General features: G+C 37.6%; 1 protein-coding gene across 1 annotated transcript; it reads right to left on the bottom strand.

The window, feature by feature from the left end:
* Positions 1–523: 523 nt before the first annotated feature.
* On the bottom strand, positions 524–18,877 carry LOC110374586 (multidrug resistance protein homolog 49). Its single transcript, XM_049837266.2, has 26 exons — positions 18,721–18,877; positions 16,986–17,025; positions 16,076–16,272; positions 15,510–15,654; positions 8,778–8,878; positions 8,106–8,277; positions 7,811–7,935; positions 7,195–7,390; positions 6,793–7,017; positions 6,284–6,470; positions 5,850–5,992; positions 5,500–5,708; positions 5,267–5,361; positions 4,971–5,144; positions 4,716–4,831; positions 4,464–4,604; positions 4,193–4,375; positions 3,909–4,112; positions 3,631–3,760; positions 3,293–3,488; positions 3,035–3,197; positions 2,746–2,940; positions 1,927–2,136; positions 1,645–1,791; positions 1,456–1,564; positions 524–1,375 (listed from the first exon to the last, which is right to left on the bottom strand). Exons 1-26 carry the CDS (start codon positions 18,744–18,746, stop codon positions 1,287–1,289), a joined length of 3,918 nt encoding a protein of 1,305 aa, XP_049693223.2. The 5' UTR covers positions 18,747–18,877; the 3' UTR covers positions 524–1,286.
* Positions 18,878–19,317: the final 440 nt, after the last annotated feature.

Consider the following 19,317-nt stretch of genomic DNA (forward strand, 5'->3'; position numbering starts at 1 on the left):
TTTATCAACAGCAGATGTCCTTCCCGACGATTGACTTCAAATTAATCGCACCAACCCAGACTGGTAGGCCAAATTACAAGACTAAAAAATTGTACCACCACAGACAATTTAATTTTTAAAGCTAAGGTCTCGGAATATTCCGGGGTTGTTCGAAAGAGATACCGCGGCCCCGGCACATAAAAAGACAAGAACACGCCGGTTTTTAGTCAGTAAGAGTCTGACACTCCCTCGTCGCTGCTAACCCACAGCGGGAGGGGTCATCTGAAAGCATTTTTGTTTAAGTTTAAAGATGTGGGTAATCGAACAATCCTCGCTACAAAACTAAAACTAAAAAAGGAAAGCTAACTTTTAAAAAGTCCAAAATATTATAAAGTGCTAGACATCACGTAAGGGTTATGTAGGTTTCAAAGTTAATGGGATCTGCGGTTCTTCTAAAATATTAGACTTTATTAGGTACTCTGGGTGACTCTTCGGGTCTATCAGGTGAAATCAAACATAGTACGGGTCATAAAAACAAATACGATTTCATAAGAGATTTTTATATTTAACGTAAAAAGAACACTTACATTCTATTGGAAGTTACATCCCGTATACAATTAGACACTCCTTATGAGCCCTATTATGCTCGTGTAGATAATTTTTATACACTGGACACTCGAGACTCAAGATATTGAAAAGATTCATGGAGAAAGCTGCTTATAGATCGTTACATCGTAACAATACAACTAACTTTTATAGCGTTATTGACAACTCATCTTACCCACTAATACTAAAAATCTTACAAAAATAGCGCAGTGATAAACTTGACTTAATATAAAATTTTCATTACTTCTCATTAACAAGAAACACGAAAAAACGAAGTAAACAATAAAGGTATTCTTATTCTAAATTATTTATATCGATTGGGCTACCGAGATAACTAAAGCACGTGAAACAAAATTATATTCAATCTAAAATGATTTAAAATGCTATTGTAGTAATTAAATATCTTATTAGACTCCCAAAAGGTATATTAGCTATTTATGAGAATATATTCGAGTAATATTTAAATTAAATTATGATACAAATGCAATATGGCTTGGTTTTAATACTGACGCCATGGAACAACTGAAGTTATAATAATCTATGTAGATTCTGTACAAGTAAGGCTTATTATTATAACTTATTGTCATTGGAGATCTTCATCACTGAGATGTACTTATAAGAAATACTGATCGGGTTAGAACTATTTTCTGTTGCAAAAAAATTGAGTGGTTGAAGACAGATTTTTGAAGTTCTTACAATAATTAAACCATGTTTTGTCCTTTACACATTTTCCAGTAATAGCCTCGCTGGCTGATTAGTTCCGAGTGAGAACCACGTTCCACGATTTTACCTGAAAACAAACAGTTTTTGAGATCCCCATATCATAGATGACGATAATAAATGTCATAGCCATCAGAACTTTGATTGTACCTTTGTCCAGCACACAGATGAGGTCCGCGTCTTTGATGGTGGAGAGTCGATGTGCGATTGTGATACACGTGCGGCCCTTGGCTGCCTTCTCTAGCGCTTCCGAGACCGCCTGAAAGGTAATCAATATGATTGAATGAGGTCAGAATGTTTGGAGAGTTATTTGGTAGAGGGTCGGTAGCAATGTGTTACCCGCTCGCTGTTGGCGTCGAGCGCGGAGGTGGCCTCGTCGAGCAGCAGCAGGCGCGGCGACCTGATGAGTGCGCGCGCGATGCACACGCGCTGCTTCTGCCCGCCCGACAGCTGCGCGCCGCCAGACCCCAGGTTCGTCTCGTAGCCCTAAATTCAAGGATGGAATAGCTTAGCCATAGAGACGATGCAACCATTTCAAGATCTATTCCAAAATATGTAACAAAAATTTATATAACAGCTTGTTGGCATATCAGATACTTCAAGCAAATCGAATTAACTTACTTTAGGCAAGGAGACAATAAAGCTATGTATATTGGCAGCCTTAGCGGCAGCCACAATCTCATGCATGGTGACTTTTCTATGGTTGTCTCCGTAGGCAATGTTCTCTGCGAGCGTGCGGTCGAACAGCACGGGCTCCTGTTGCACCACGCCCAGCTGGCGTCGCAGCCGCGGCAGCGTCAGCGACGACCTGATGTCGCGACTGTCGAGTTCCTGCGACACGTTATAAAATTACAACTGTTTCGATAGAAATGTTGAAAAGAATCAAGGAAATCTGTTTGTCTTTTAGATTGGTGAAAAACGTTGGACGTGGTATTTTATTAGATACGGCTCAGACTGGGAGCTTGTTAACGCTATTTATTTGGTTTAAGCTAATTCCGTTTTCGAAAATGGAAAAAACCTTGAAATGTTTTTCTACTTGTCAATTTTGAAAAATATAGTGACATAGCAAATACGCAGTTTTTTAGATAAGATACTTGTATAGCTTCCTTGATGACATCCAAAATTTTTCGATCCATGATTTGCAAAAAAAAACTATGCGACTCTGAAATCCGGCTGTAAACTAATTAGATTAGTATTTAATGATGACCTTGCGGTTATCTATAGTTATCGTCGCAGACTCGTTAAGATAACAGTGAATAATACCATGACAGTTGCAGCAAGCAAGGTGTGTGCTATATTGCTGAGGTTTTGAATTTATTTCTAAAAATGTTAATGATATTTTACCCGTAAACGGTAATCATTGATAATCAGTTTGAAGGATTTTACTTTGATAGAATACATTATTCTTGCAGCGCTTATTTCAATACACATGATACGTACAATGTTACCGGAATCCGGGTCGTAGAATCTTTGGATGAGCTGCAGTACTGTGGACTTGCCGCAGCCCGAGGAGCCCACTAAAGCCACGGTCTTGCCGGCCTCCACTTTTAGATCAATGCCTTTCAGAATTCTCTGGTGCGGGCGAGTCGGGTAACTAAACTCTACGTCTCGTACACTGAAGTTTCCTGTCGCTGTCTAGATATGAAACACATAAAGATACATTTTAAGGGAAAGTCATTGAAGTACTGATCATTATGGGGTAAACAATGTTCGTTTTTATAATGCTTACCCAGTCCTTTTTGTCTCGTATTCCATCTTCTGTTTTTACTCTGGGAGTTCTTCTGATGACTGAAAGGATTCTCGCACCACAGGTCTTGGCTGAATTGAAGCTCGGAACGTACACCAAAGACTGGCCTAACATGTATGCCCCATACATAATGGCTTCGTTCACCCTGAAGACAATAATCGGTTTGTTTTTATAATAACCAGCATCATGCTCGTTGTAGAAGAATATTATTTGAAAAAATTTGTTTTTGATAGCACTTACAGCAAAACAATTTTATATTCTATCTCTCCATAGGCAACCAAGACGGCACCATAGACGGTTGCACTGCAATAAGCCATGAATGGCACGTAGACTCCCAAGCCGAGGACCAGGCCTCTCCAGCGAGTCTTCTTGGCAACAGCTACACAAGCCACTTCTAAGGCTTCTTCGAACCTCTTCAGGAAAATTGGCTCGACACCTGAATAAAAGTCGTCATCAAAACATTATTTGGATCCTTTATTTTTGAAGTTTTATTGTTTGAATGTGAATAAAAGTAGATCTGAATTAAAAATTTTCGTTTTCATAAAAGCAAGGTATGTATACATTAATAAATTACTTACCTAAGCTCTGAACTGTCTTGATACTGACAACTGCTTCGGTTGCAATAGCTGTGGCGGATTCCATTGCGGTACGTTCGTCGACCTGAGACTGCTGGGAAACTATTCCTTCTAGCCATATGCTGCCTACCATCTGCAGATACATTAAAATAGTGTCAGAAGAGAACAGATTCATGAAAAATCCAGAAGTATTAAAATATGTATTGCATAGAATTCGTATGCCAAGTGCCACAATCAAAAAGTAAACTCAAGATAAGGAAGGTAAATATTATGATACTGACCAAAGGCAAGAAAACTGTTCCGACTAGAGTGAGTTTCCAGTTATAACAGATCGCCATGAGGAAGCCAACGAGCACCGAGCTTATTCCTTGCAGTATGAGGCCTATTCTCAGGCCGGTGGCACCTTGCACTTCTGCCGTGTCTCCACTCAGCCTAGCACACATCGCACCAACTGTGTTGCACTCTTTATCAAAGTATCCGATTTCCTTAAATAAATCAAGATATTTTGTTATTGTATACTCTTGATTTTTAAATAAAGATGAGAATTAAAGAAATGATTAGTTACCTGTTTGAGTAGAGAAGTAAAGTACTGTTGGCGTAACCTTGTGGTCATCTTTAAGCCAGCCGTAGTGAAGGTAGTACTCTGCAGGCACATGGACACGCCAGCCACGGCAGCCACCACAATGAACATACCCGAATACAGATCCGCTAGGTAGAGGATCTCGTTTCTATCATCTAGAATGAAAATCTGAAAATGGGGGGAAAATTGAGCAAAATTGATTTCAAATTCATTGCTTAAGAAGAAGCATACTTATTGTCTTCATAAAATTACTTACTCCACTTGAAAATCCAAAAAGCAACGCAAAAACGGGGAAACAAGCTCCTTGAATAAATGCTGCTACTGATCCTATTGTGATGAGCGGCCATTCTGGAGCGTTTAGTTTCAAAATTTGCCAGTCGCTAACTGGTTTTACTTCCTGAAAGTACACACCAAAAGCTTTAGATTGATATTTTGCAGAGGTTTTCTCCCCCATTACAACAAAAAAAGTTTAACACATTGATTTCGAAAAAAATATAAGAAAACTTACTTCCTCTTCATCCTTTTCTTCATCAGATTCATAGTCCGCATTATACACAAAGTTCTGCAAGCCAGTCGACACCACTGAGCATATCGACCCACGAGGAGTCATCCAGTCATGAGAATCTGTGAAAATACAATGATAATGTTGGGATACGCATTAGGTCACACTTATTAAATCATCTACTAAAAGTGCTACAATAATTATAATTCTCTCAAGCAAACAGTTTGAATAAAGGTATTGTATTCTTTGTATATTTCGAACCTCTCTTAATTGAATGGTGTCTGTGCACGCGTCTATTAGATTTCCTCTTGACATCAGCGCGAGGAGCTAGCACGGGTTCACCGTTTTCTTCACCATCTCCTTCTTCTGCCACTGTCTCTATTTCTTCAGGCTCCTTATTTTCATTTCCTGTGGTTACTAGTTTGTAGTAGAAACCTAAAATGTTGCAATAAAGTATCATTAGATGAATCAAGAAGTCTTTACGTTATTCACTGGTGTGTTTCCTATAGTGTTGTGAGCACATTTATGTTAATTAATATAAAACAATGAAGAGATACCTTTCGTTTTCATCAGCTCTTCGTGTGTTCCTTCTTCAACGATAGCTCCTTGGTCCATACAGATAATACGGTTGGCGTTAGTTATGGTGGACAGCCTGTCAAAAACAAAGGATATTTACTTATGTCATAAGTAGAAAATATAAGGCAGGCTTACAATCGCGATGTGTTTAGGTATGTCTGTAACCGTGCGAGCGCGCGATCGCGATGTATAGTATGTATAAGTATGCTTGTACCTGTGTGAGACCATGATGGTAGTCCTGCCGAGGCTGGCGCGGTCGAGCGCGGCCTGCACCTGGCGCTCGGAGTGCGGGTCGAGCGCGGAGGTGGCCTCGTCTAGCAGAAGCACGGCCGGCTCGCGCAGCAGCGAGCGCGCGATCGCGATGCGCTGCTTCTGTCCGCCCGACAGCGACGCGCCGCGCTCGCCTATCACTGTGTCGTAGCCCTAAAGTCAGACACAATAGCTTCATTACAGCATAAGATAACGAGACAAGTAATCGAGAGAGAGAGACATAAAGAATTTGAGTAGGTATGTGAAGAGTATGTAAGGAATAATTAGAAGTTCAGATCAGTTTTCCACACTTACATTAGGCAAATTGGTGATAAAGTCATGCGCGTATGCCATTTCAGCCACAGTCTGAACTTCTTCCCTAGTGGCTTCAGGAAAACCTATAGAGATGTTCTCGAAAATTGTGCCTCGGAACAGCACAGGTTCTTGACCGACCACTCCTGAAAACATTAAATTCGAAATTGCATAAGATGACATCATCTTTTAGTCTATAATATAAGTAAAGTATAAAATGTTTGCGTCAGCCTGTCGTAGGGAATTGTTCCGATTATGTGAGACTCATCGCATAAATCTATATTCTGATAGGCGTATGATGTTCGGATCGAATCAAATGGGGCAGCAAGCCTCTCAAATTCCCTCTGAAATTTCCTAACATTAAGATATTTGTAGTATTCTAGTATGAAGCTAACTGTTGTCATACTATATTTTAAACTAGGATTAAGTTTATTTACCCAAGCAGGAGCGAAGCCAGCCTAAATTGAGATTTTTGACATCTTTGCCATCCAACTTCACTGACCCCGAGTGAGGATCGTAAAGTCGTTGAAGTAATTGTAATATAGTTGTCTTGCCGCAGCCAGAAGAGCCGACTAAAGCCACACACTCTCCAGCTTTGATTTTAATGGAAAACCCATTGAGGACCTGCGAAATATTATGATTCTGTAAATGCACTATCTATAGCACAAGTAGCGTGTGTTGTGATGAATCGGCTACGAATCTTCCAGTATGTAATTCATTATGTAAACATTGATAATAATGATAAATTAGGTTTAAAAATAGAGATCTTGATATACAGTTATCATGAAAATGTTGTGACAATAATTATCATAATCAGCCTTTATTTGACAATGTAATAATACCTAGCGGGCTTACCCTAATGTGAATGACACTTATTCAAATAATGATCTAGACGGAAAGCAAAAATAGGGATTTTATTAATGAGGGTATGTGATGAGAAAATCACCTTGACTTCAGGTCGTGATGGATAGCTAAAGTGAACGTCTTCTAAAGAAATATCGCCAATGACTCTCCTGGGGGACAGCCCTCCCTGCTGCAAACTGTCGATAAGTGGCTCGCGGTCGATCAGCTGGAATATAGTGGAGGCAGCCCCGCGCGCCGCCGCGAACACCTCCGCGTGCGGCACGCAGAACGTCATCGACTGAGTTGCCATGTATACGCCGAAAAGTATCTGCAAACATCACACCACTTTGAACTTTCAATCTGTTGTTGTGTGCACCAAATGTGTTTCACAACATTCGGTGTTGTTGAGCAATTTTAAACAGATTAAAATGTTCTTCCGGACACAAACACGTTCGTAACCTTTTTATCTATTGTCTGTGTAGATAAGTAAATATTTATCACTCACACTATAAACGACTCCGACTAAATATTTGCGGTCGTCATCGGGCTTGTCCCAGTCTAAGAAGACGAGTCTGGTGCCGTACGTGAAACCGATAGCATTTAGGGAGTACGTGAGAACCCAGTTGAACCCGTTACCAAGGCCGGTGTACAGACCACGTTTTCGGCCTTGTTTTTCTGCAGGTTGCAGTAGTTTTGTGTACCTGAAAGTAGGAGTAGACATTTTAAATTAAGACTACAGGTATGGTAGAAAAATATAAACGATTGGTGAAATGTTTAAAATCTGTTGATAATCATAAGATTTAATTCGAGATAGCAGTATTGAAGCTACGAACTTAGTAAACAGCACGCCGATTTTCTGTAACAGCACAATATTGTGCAATACCTAGCGATAATGATTAATGCCTCCGCAAATAAACAAACTCTCGAGAGCAATTATCTTCGGATCAACTACTATTAATACATAACAAGACTTTCTTATAAAATGTGAAGTACTTACCTAGTTGTTACACATTGTTGTTGTACATTTTACTATATAAATATTTATTCCATCTGGTATAGATGTATAAAATTTGGGTTTTGTTGGTAACGAGTATCATGAAAATAAGTAAGATTTCCCTTACCTGTCAACTTCCTTACTCTCTCCGTTGAAGGCTACAATAGTTCGAACTGATTTCAGTACTTCTTCTGCTTGTTTGCCAGCTTGACTGTACGATTCCATTTCTAATATAGACGATTTTGTTTGATACTTGAAATAAAAAAATTGAAGAATGTCAATAGGTATAACTTCGAGCATTTATGAAAGATCAGATAGACGGTAAGAGCAAATTAATTGTTGCAGCTTTATCTGGGAATATTATTTATTAGCACGATAAATTTATAAAATCTTGCGTTTTTTTATTTTTTATAAATACTTACATTAGTTAGAAGAATAGAGACGGCTATGGAGAAAGGCATGACGGAGACACAAGCCAGGGTCAACTCCCAGCCGAGAGGGAAAGCTGTACAGAGGCAGATGATGGCAGTGCCCACCAAATTGGACACCACGGCCACCTTGTCACCCATACCTTCCTTCAAGGCCATCAGATTCCTGAAAAGGAGAAAACACATCGAATCAAAATATGAACTGTACATCTACATAGTGTCCACTATTTTCGAAAAATATGTTATATCTATATCATCCTAACTGCGAATTGAGGAGATAATGATTAAATTTAAGTACTTTGAGTAATTGATGACTTAGCGGACATGAGCCTATAAACTGATACAACGCGTGCATTGGCCGTGATTGTTAATATTCCTTATCGAACAATGTTCCTTTGAGTATTACATCAATGTGCAATGGTGTGCTCCTTCTTATCATTCGGGTTGCGAGTTTAATCACCTGACAAGTCCAAGACGGCAACAAGGCTATGTGATTTTGAACGGAAATTCAAACATGAATGCAATATTTAAAAAATATTCGTGATAGGGACATATTCACTTTATTTTGCATTTTGGAATTAGAAATTCTCAATTGGCCTAATAATGTTGTTTAAGAATTCAGCCTTTTTATAAAATAAATTAAGTTGATATTACAGTGTTACTTACTCAGACATTTTTGAAGCTAAGTTGAATTCAGAATCTGTATCGAACCACGACATGTCCTGTCGCAGCACCGCCCTCAAGAATTTCATCCGAATCCGCGTTATCTGGGAAATGCGTATTTATAAGATAATTATAATTTGTTATTATTTACCCATCTACAAAAACACTAAGAACTGACTCATTGATCAATCAACGCTGATTCAGGAAAAATTTAATTGCACAAGTATTCCTTAACTTATGTACATAAGACAAATGCTCAGAGATTAGAGAAGAAATTTAAAGAATTAAAAACAAGATTTACTGGTGAAAAATACAGTAGCTGTGCATAATTAAAAATGTAAACTCCAAATCTGCATAACTTTTGGTAACAATACAATGTCCTTATTAAAATGAAATGATTCAGTTACGCTCAGAAAGGAAAATCCATTTCCATATTCCGGGATCTTTAGACCGCAACCACATCTGGGTAAATGCCTTGTCGCACTTACGTATGGAAAACTTGGTTCTTGGAACTATATATTACGCTTGCTAGCGTATCAAGGCTATGCCTCCCTATTTCCCTGTAAGCCTCACAAAGACCTTCGTACATTTGACAACCTTGCTTCATTTATGAACAAGGACAAACCTTAACTGGTCTACGGGATGTTTTCTAGGAATTCCGAACACGCCTGTATTTAGTACGTTATTCTGTCTACTAATTACGTCTCTATTTCGAACATTAGACGACAGTATACCATAAATATAATACAATATACAGTATACGTGAAATCATGAAGTAAATGGATACTTATAAAGTTACACTATGTTAATAGGTTTCTTAGTTATATCTTTTGTGAGAAGAAATAATCCATTTTTGTTTAGGCAAGGATTGTGTACAGCAGAAGTTCAGATAGAAAATGACAGCCAGGCCTGTTTAGATCACAAATATATAAGAGAATCAAACAAATTGGTTTATTTTCATTATTCATCTGTTATAATGTTAAATGAGGCATATGTGTGAATCTGTGACGTTCCTTAAATTATAAATGTTCACATTGATTCGCCAAGACCACATTTATCAGTAAGCAGCATTATTTCGTTTTCATTCACAATGTGAAGCTCAGCGAGTCAATCAGCAGTAAGGTCATCAATTTAAAGCAATTGATTTCGTTTGCGCTAGTGTAAAATTTGTTCTAGTTATTTAATTGTTATATCACATAAAAATATAGGACATGTTTGTTACAGATTTCATTCTAATACTGCACCTGTGCAGCTCACGACGGGACAATTTAGGACTGTTGCCATTGTAGGCAATCCGTTACCTAATATAGGCACATACATAAACATTCAATCACAGGAAAACCTTCTTAACTTTAATTTGTAGCACGTGTTTTGAAGTTATTATTTCATAGCCAAGGATCAAATTATTGCTTACGCGAATTATGAAACCCAGTATGTCAAAAGACGAGTAGGAACCTTACTACCTACAATTGCAGCTATAGCAGACCTATTTGGTACCTGTGTTATATCAGCAGAAAAATAAATGGCGTACCCAGCACCAAGCACTATTGTTTAGATTTGGTTTCAATAAAACTATCGGTGTTTGGTAGGACCCTACCTAGATGTAGGTATATGAATACTTGTATACCTTTCCTCTAATGACATAATGACGAGCAATTTGAAGAATATTGTAAGATACGAACCAGGAATTTTTAGAAGTTATATCCGTCAAGTCAGCCATAATCCAGTCTTCAATAAATAAACAAACGCGCACCTAGACATTCATAGCTACATAGGTAGGTATTTAATATTCGTATAATCTTCATTAATACTTTATCTAAGTAGGTACCTACTTTAGAGGAAGTTTATAATATTGCGATTACCTCTACAGTTAAACAAGATAAGACATGTGACAGGAATCAACGTGAACACAAAATATATACAAGTTCAAGGTGAGAAGAATAAGGCACCTACTTAATTTTAATCTTGTGGTGTTTCATTCGGGAACACGGGACGAGGAATATGTGTTATATTCATAAATAAATACAGAGACTAGCTGTGGCTTAAAGCTGTCTCTTAATCCTTGCAAATACTATAAATGCGAAAGTAAATCTCTCTATCCAGGTTTCATGTCAAAACTACTGAACTAATATAATGAAAGGAAGACCGACAGTTTAGAGCCTAAAAACGAACAAAGTCTACTTTTTAAGAAGTTTCCTCAGGACACGGGTGGAACGGTGGAGAACAGCTAGTTCCATATAAATAAATTGCCTTCCGATTTCACTCATCAATGAGGAAACAATCAATTAAATACATCGTTATATTTTAAATGAAATTAGTTTTGGCAAGTATTACTCATGAATATATGGTGCTTAAAAATTGAAGGACATACATTATTAAAGGTTTGTAACAGCAAATTGTAATGGATAATTTTGATTGAGCAGGACTTGATGCAGACGGCACTTTAAATAGGAATGTAAACAGCACTAAAGCGAACAGCGTATTGCTCGGAGTCCAACTCTTGATTACTGCTGATTGAGTTAACGCTCCTCAGTCGAATAAATCGTGTTCATCATCGGTAAGCAGTCGTTACTGCATGTCGATTCTATAAAATATCACAACTCACTTCGACATCACTCTCACTTCGACTTCGATCTAAAGGTGGAATTCCGTGGACGCGACAATAGTCAACCTATGAAAATGTATGGCACCGTTGCCGAGGCCCGTGACAGTCGCGCGCGGCCGACGAATTTCGTAAGCTGCTCGCGGCATTGTCAACAATTTAATTCTGGTTTTACTAAAATTCTATAGATGTTATTAAGCGCTAGACCATGTTGAGAAGCGTACGGCCGCGAGCGGCTCACGAAATTCGTCGTCCGCGCGCGACTGTCGCGGCCCTCGGCAGCGGTGCCATACATTTTCATAGGTTGACTTTTGTCGCGCGCGGCTGCGACAATCGCGACCCACGGAATTCTACCTTAAAGTTTCGTGATTGACATTGTCAAACTACACTAGCGCTTCACTATCGAGCGTGTTGACAAGTTGAACTAAATTAAAGTCGAGATTTTGACAGATCTGCCAAAATCTGTCTATCTATAGGGGAGGTAGGGGAGAGATGGGCAGTTGGGAGACATGATGAAATCAGAATAAAGGGGTCCTTTTATTCTGATTTGATCATAGTTTTTTTTTATTGGGTAGTTTACGTTACCGACTGGTAACGGTGTTCATTCATAGACTTTCTGTCATTTCTGTGAGTTGTCAAGAACAAACACTCGTAAAAGTACTTAAATATTTTGTTGCGGTTTCGGATCGTTATAAAGAAAACTAATGAAAGGTATGTGTATTTTCTATTATTAATGATTGATTGTCAAAATCTCCAGTTACGATTATAGTAAGTCGATGCAATCCACACCTATTATACCTCTAGAAGAGGTACTACAGCAATAGTTTATGGGCCCCACGTTTTTATTTTAGTCTAATATGACCGGGACCACCGTAGTGTGACAGGTAAGTAACTATTTTTTATTTTCTAGTTTTCAGTGCACATAAGATAAAACCGTTTTAGTTAAGTTTTTTTACCGATTTTTTTTTTATAAACTAAGTCAAAAGTGTCCAATGCTCCCTATGGTAGGGAGGCTTGGACATACCATGTAATGTATAATTTGTAAATTTTTGTTCTTCTTCTTCAGTGAAAATTTGTGAGGTTATAAATCTGCGCTAAAAATCCTTTATAGAATCTTGTTTCAGGTACCGTTGCCAACTTGATCTAGGGACTCCATATTTATCAGCTGTTAATTTTATTTTTTAACCTTTTGATACCTCTTGTATTGCTCGTTATATTAAATCTTTAAGAATTTCCCGTCGCAAACCATTCTTTTTAACCCCCGACGCAAAAACGACGGGGTGTTATAAGTTTGACGTGTCTGTGTGTGTGTGTGTGTATGTGGCATCGTAGCTCCCAAACGGATGATCCGATTGTAATGCGGTTTTTTTTGTTTAAAAGGAATGTCATTCGGGAGTGTTCTTAGCTATGTTTGGTGGAAATCGGTTTAGGTCTTCAAGGTCATCAGCTCGTTTGTTAGGTGTGATAGGAATGTTACACGATCAGTTTACTTGCAAGCATAGGTGGGATCTAAAATTTGAAATACTAATGTCTTCTGGAACCACTGAGCTGGTCTGCTGTTAGGACACGAAGATAGGAGACGTAACCCTGAACTGCCTTTTAGTAAACCCATCGAGTTTGGGCTCGTTTAATTTGTCTTGACTAGTTTTCTTCATGTTTCTAATTGACGAGAACCTAATGCTGGAAATGGGATGTGGCGGATGAAACCCTAGAATGATATATAACCCTGGATCAACAAAGGTCCATCTTTATTGTTTCTCAATCTGTGCAATTCTCCCAGAGCCAGTTTGTCATGAGGATTGTTAAACAGCTTCCTTTGGCTGAGATCGCATATAGCGAACCCATCATAAAAAGAAGGAAAAATTAAGGAGCTCCTTTAAAAAACCATGAAATAAAATAAAATTATAAATTTAAAAAAACCCCCGACCCAAAAAAGTACGCAATTATTATGACAAAATGTTATAAACGATAAACCCTATAAAAAGCAAAAAGTAACTTTAAACACTACGTAAGTACCAACTAAAGCATGTCAGACTAAACAAAATTTTGACGTGTCGACGGTTTTATTGAAACCGTTTAAACCGGTCTGTATGTGGATCGGCTGGTTCGTGAGCTCAGCGGCACTATGGTAGGTTGTTCGATTGACGGAACACTTGTCAACAATATCAGTTACGCCGACGACATGGTGCTGCTAGCTCCATCGATCAGCGCCCTCAAAACGCTATTGTCGGTGTGTGAGCGTTATGCGGAGGCCCATGGACTTAGATATAATGCAAAGAAGAGCGAGTGTCTGCTGTTCAAGGCAGGCACTAAAAGCTATGATGTACCACCTATTACACTTGTAGGGACTGCTTTAGAGTGGGTCACTTCTTTTAAATATCTGGGGCACTGGGTCACTGCTACGCAGACTGATAAGAATGACATTGAAAGGGAACGTAGGGCGCTGTCAGTCAGGAGCAATATGTTGATCCGTAGGTTTGCAAAGTGCTCAAGGGATGTCAAGAATACTCTGTTCAGAGCGTACTGCACATCTCTCTACACTTGCAGCCTATGGGTCGACTATACGCAGAGGGCCTACAGCGCCTTACGAATCCAATTCAATAACGCATACAGGGCCCTAGTGAGATTGCCGCGACACTGCAGTGCATCAGGGATGTTTGCGGAGGCGCGTATTGATGACTTTCACGCTATCATCCGAAAGAGAATCGCATCCCTGATGTATCGGGTGCGGGGCAGCGCTAACAGTCTCTTGAGGACTGTGGCAGATCGGACTGATGGCCTCATATTAAAACACTGGACAAAGACGCAAGTGTTGTCTACAAACCGTGCCCAGAAGTAGTGTTGAGTTGTGTACGTTTTAATTAATTGTATTTTGTGTATTTGTTATGACATGATTATATAAAAATTTTTAATTAATGTGTTGCCTAAATGTATGTGTGTATGTACTAATACTAGATTATAAGCTGTGTATGTCTTTACTAACAATAATGGATTGTTTTTATCTGAATTAAAATTGATTATTATTATTATTATTAAATATCTCGTAATGTTGAAACTGATTGTAATTTTTAGGATAGCTCTTTGATTTTATCTAGCCAAACATAAGAAATGACAATAAAAGTTGATTATCTGTAAAATCTGAATTTTTTATGCAATAAATGTGAAAAAGTGCCCATCCCTCCCCTACCTCCCCTAAAGTATGAAATGACATTACGAATCGAAGTGAAATGCGAGTTGTTGATCGAATTTTATAGAATCGCAGGACTGATATGTTCGCTAAATCTTTGCAACATGAACAGTTTTAAGTTCCTTGTAGTGTTGTCTTTTCTCAAGATTTTGACTGTTGTAAAGTCAATGGTATATAGCACTTTGCACACTTTGCATTAGCAAATCTCGAGAATGTCTGTACGAGCAAGTACGTAGGGAGTCAAAGAGCTAACTGCTAACTTAAGAAATGCAAAGTTAGTTGGCGCGAACATTGCTTGTTTATACTTCATACAAATCACAGTATTAATTTGTTTTGACTGTAGTTGAAACGTACTTGACTTGCAATAAAATCCTTGATTATAAATAAATAAAATAAATATGTCCCATAAATGGGTCAATGTTATTGACGTTTCGCAATGAGGTCTACATATATGACGCAGCAAATTGTCCGATGTCTAATAAACAGAATAAAAACTCAACTGAACTAATCGAGACAACAAATAACTAGAACACCTGCACGTTTCATTTCTTTCGGTTACAAAATGTTTTGTTTTATTCATAGGTATTGAATTCAAATAAATAGTATTGATTGGCAACTACTTAAGTAAGACGCGACGGTCGGATAGTAGAAACCTACGTAACACTTTGTATCGTAATCAAAATGAATTAATAGCTCGGAAATATATGACATAACCATTGATACTCGGGCTCGGTAGTACAGGACCTGACCCAACTCACGTCACCTTAAACCATCGTACTATATAACATTTGTGAGTATACTGATATGTTGGAAAAAATATAAATATGATCATTTAAGATTCTTCTAAAGTGCAGCAAATATCCGCCATGAATAACATGCTACAACAAATACTCGGAACGCGCATACCTATCGTGCTGTTTCTTTTCAACGAAACTAAAATAGATACCTGGCGTAACGCGCTCCACCCGATCAGGCCGACGGAGAGCATGCAGAAAATGAGTGACACGCCGATACTCAGGAACAGACCGATCGCCATCGCTTTGGCGTCATCTATCAGAGCTAACATGTTCTCTTCATACGACGCGTTCGCTCTGTACAAAAAATGGCTCGTTTAAAGACACATTAGAAGTCAACATTAACGTGATGTAATTGGACTATCTAATACCCATGTATTAATAATATAGGTATGCTTCGTTATGTGAAAAATATAATTATCTTTAAGGCTTAGCAAACTCAGCGGGGCTCAGCAGGGCCACGGCCTGCCAGGGCAGCGGAATTGTTCGAAAGGGTTACCACGTCCCTGGTACATAAAAGGCTGGCACTCCCTCACCGCTGCTAACCCACAGCGGAAGGTATTTGATGATTTAAGTATCGTAAAAAAAAGGCTTCGTAAACTGCAAACTATGGGCCGGACGGTAGTTGGCGGACACATGGTAAGTCTAGTCTAAAGTGTAAGTTATTTACATTCGTTTATCTACGCTTAAAAAAACATATTTAAATACTCGTACTCACAGCCTCTTTCCTCCTCCAAAGGCGACGGTAAGCGGCAGGTAGCTGGTCATGCGCTCTCTGTAAGTGGTCCTTTCTACAAAGGCTGTGCTGAGCTCCCCAATCTGCACCAAGTTGTAGCAGACGCCTCCGCCGCTGGCTAGCCCGAAGATGATGCCCAAGATAGTTGCACATAACTCCGTACATGTTGCGTACCGAAACTGAGGAACAATGAAGATATTAACTTAATAAACCAAATAATTTTGGGTGTTCTTTACATAGCACGTAGGAGGAACGGTCTAGATGTTATTTATTACTTTACTAAATCAAATCATTTTGAGTGTTCTTCACATAGCACATAGTCTCAATTCACAGCAAATGATGATGAAACTTTAATCATTAGTAACACTGGAACAGTAATTAATTGTGGCCGGGAGGATTAGAGTTTTTAATATACTGGTCTAGCTAGAGTGTTGAATACTACAAGAATGACAGATTTGTCAAATTGGCTCTAGTTTTTCAGATAAACACTAAGTATAATAATTACTTGTAATACCGGTTGATACGTTGATTGATATGTGGTAACCAATATTATTTTATACAAGTTTCATAAAAGTATACTTGGTAGATATTAGGTAATTTTGAGAACATTCAGTCACTGGTAAAAACTATTGGAATGGTTATGACAAGATTTTTGAGATGAGCTTATTATTTTTAAACACATAAAGAACTTTTGTATTTACAATACGATAGGAATTCATAAATTCACGGTGAAATAAGTTATATAGCTAATTGCTGACAAGAAAACACGTAAATATTTTTTTTTACACATTGAAAATTCAATATTTTCGTTGATTTATCATGTCGCGTTTGCCTCATAAACTAGGATCAATTCATTAAACATATACTTGTAATTCTATAACACAGTACTTACTATTTGGTAATACGATAGAGTCTTCTCCGGCTCCTTTTTTCTGAAAATTACAAAATTAGTTAGTAAAATAGCCTTAAAAAAATTTAACTTGCACAAATCACCGGTCAAAAAAATTCGCTACGCCTATATTGCTATCTATAGCAATATACTATCAGACGCATTTACATTTGCTTTCACTTTTTTTATTATCAGATATAGCCAAATAAACGTCAAAAAGCGAATTAAACTTTTGGTTTTAAAAATAATATTTTCTAATTGGCTTCGTAGTTGTTATTACCTACACAAAAAAAAATCATTGCCTATATCGGTCTGGGTCAAAAGTCAAAAGTTATGAGAAACATATGTTGTAGGTTGTAGCAAAAATCGACGCAATCCTTTGTTTTGTACGTTTTATTAATGTTTTTCGAGATAAATTTTAATGCTATGTTAGTTTAACTCAACATTAAAACAGAAAGTAAATGTTAAGACTAAACATTTGCATTACAATAATTGTGTCTGTCGTTTATTAGTGTGCAGCAGGTAAGACTATTAATGGATGGGTGTCATTTACAACTGAGAGGACAAACATAGAGATTGTTATTTATTATTATTATGATCATCTTAAAGCAAATGGTAATTGAACTGAAACTACTAGATTGTATTTTATACTGAAAATTAACTTTTGTTTTAGAGGACAGTATTTAGTGGCCAAATTTTCAAAACTGAGAATAAGTCGTGTTGTTAAAGCGAAGTGATTAAAGTCAAGCGCTTTCGGGTGAGTCTTAGAACTTAAACTTCATGAAGAAACCAGGACTTAAAATTCTGAAGTTGTTACTTATGTATGACTGTGATTTTGATTAAAGTTCACTATGCTTCTCTGTATGGGAAGTGGCCTGGACTTACTGAACACTGCTGATTATATTTTAATTATCTCGTTTTCACTAAATTATTTTTGTGAGGGCTGAAAGTAACCCAGCCTACTACCTTGCGAAAATCGAACTTTGACCGAGGAGGAATTTAGAGGATTCGTTTTTTTATAACGTAGTTTCTGTTACGTACATGGAAGCCGACTGGAACCCGACCCCAACATAGTTGGGAAAATCGGAGGATGATGATGAGTTTCTTTCTTACGTACATATGTCTCCGATTTTTAATATTGATTTTATAACGATGCAGACACTCGCAGTTTCGTAGATCAATGTTAAGTTACTAAGCCACTTCCGAAAGCAGTAAAAATCTTATTTTTCAAACACGTTGATAAGTAATATGCTGCCACAATTGTTATAGATTACTACCGAATGTTACACGTTGTTGCTCCACCAAACTTAACTACGGAAGTACGTTAAGGATCAAAGATTAAAATTATACATACCTATTTGACAAAATACATTGAAAAAAACTTTAATTTCAAATGAAATAACGTTTCATGAGAAAATGAATGACTTATATGTATTTTAAAGTCCATTATATTTTTTTTATGTAATACATACATATCAATTGTAATAATCGGAACCTTCATATTATTTCCTGATCGTTAGTACAGTCGAGTAAACTACAAACACTTTTGATTAGACTGTAGTATAGAATTGGAACTAATTCTTAAACCGCAACTGATTTTTATCAAATTCAGAGTAATTGCTAATTAACATTCGCTAGGCTTATTACATATTAAATACCTATTTTTAAACAGAAAAAATAACGGAAAATATAGTCGCGTTAGCTGAGTATCCATATAATATACTTTTAAAAGACTTACTGTTCCTTTTTCTTCTTGGTTCCCATTTTGTTTAAGTTTCTTTAACACAGGGTTGCGAGTGAATAGGCCGGGATGCGTCCGCTTTGCACGAAAGCCCGCATAGAATGAAGCGTGCTCCTGAATCTTTCAGTACTTGCGTGGTCTCGGGAATCATCTTATTTACGTCTATTAGGCGAATATGATCATGACTCCGCGCCAATACGAGTATGTATTGCAATGTATGGTATCAGTTTAATACCTTAATGACTTATGTATTTACACTGCTAGTAAAAGGATTTAAACTTCATCTTTAGCTACAAATTAAACTGGGTACAACAAGTGTAAATACTGAATATATACGTAATACATACGTATCTTTGATATCTTCATCAAACAGAAAGATATACAAGACTATACAAAGAGATGGACATTAAATGATGACTTGGCAATCTTTTAACGGCTTTTTCCGGATTGTATTACGTGAGATCTAAATCTTCCCTATTAGGAATCCACTTTTTTGAAAAAATATGAGGTTTTTCAGCCATAATATAGAATAGAGTAGTTACACATATGTGACATATGTAACCGTTTTATTGTATTCTGTCACCTTGAAACTCA

Source organism: Helicoverpa armigera, chromosome 1 (genome assembly GCF_030705265.1).
Source record: "Helicoverpa armigera isolate CAAS_96S chromosome 1, ASM3070526v1, whole genome shotgun sequence".
NCBI lineage: Eukaryota > Metazoa > Arthropoda > Insecta > Lepidoptera > Noctuidae > Helicoverpa > Helicoverpa armigera.

Excerpts from the sequence above, each read along its gene's own strand:
- LOC110374586 (XM_049837266.2), bottom strand. The coding sequence starts at position 18,746 with ATGGGAACCAAGAAGAAAAAGGAACA. Across the intron at positions 3,761-3,908 it reads GAACAGTTTTCTTGCCTTTG|ATGGTAGGCAGCATATGGCT; the intron begins GTCAGTATCATA and ends ATGTATCTGCAG. Across the intron at positions 1,376-1,455 it reads CATCTGTGTGCTGGACAAAG|GTAAAATCGTGGAACGTGGT; the intron begins GTACAATCAAAG and ends GTTTGTTTTCAG.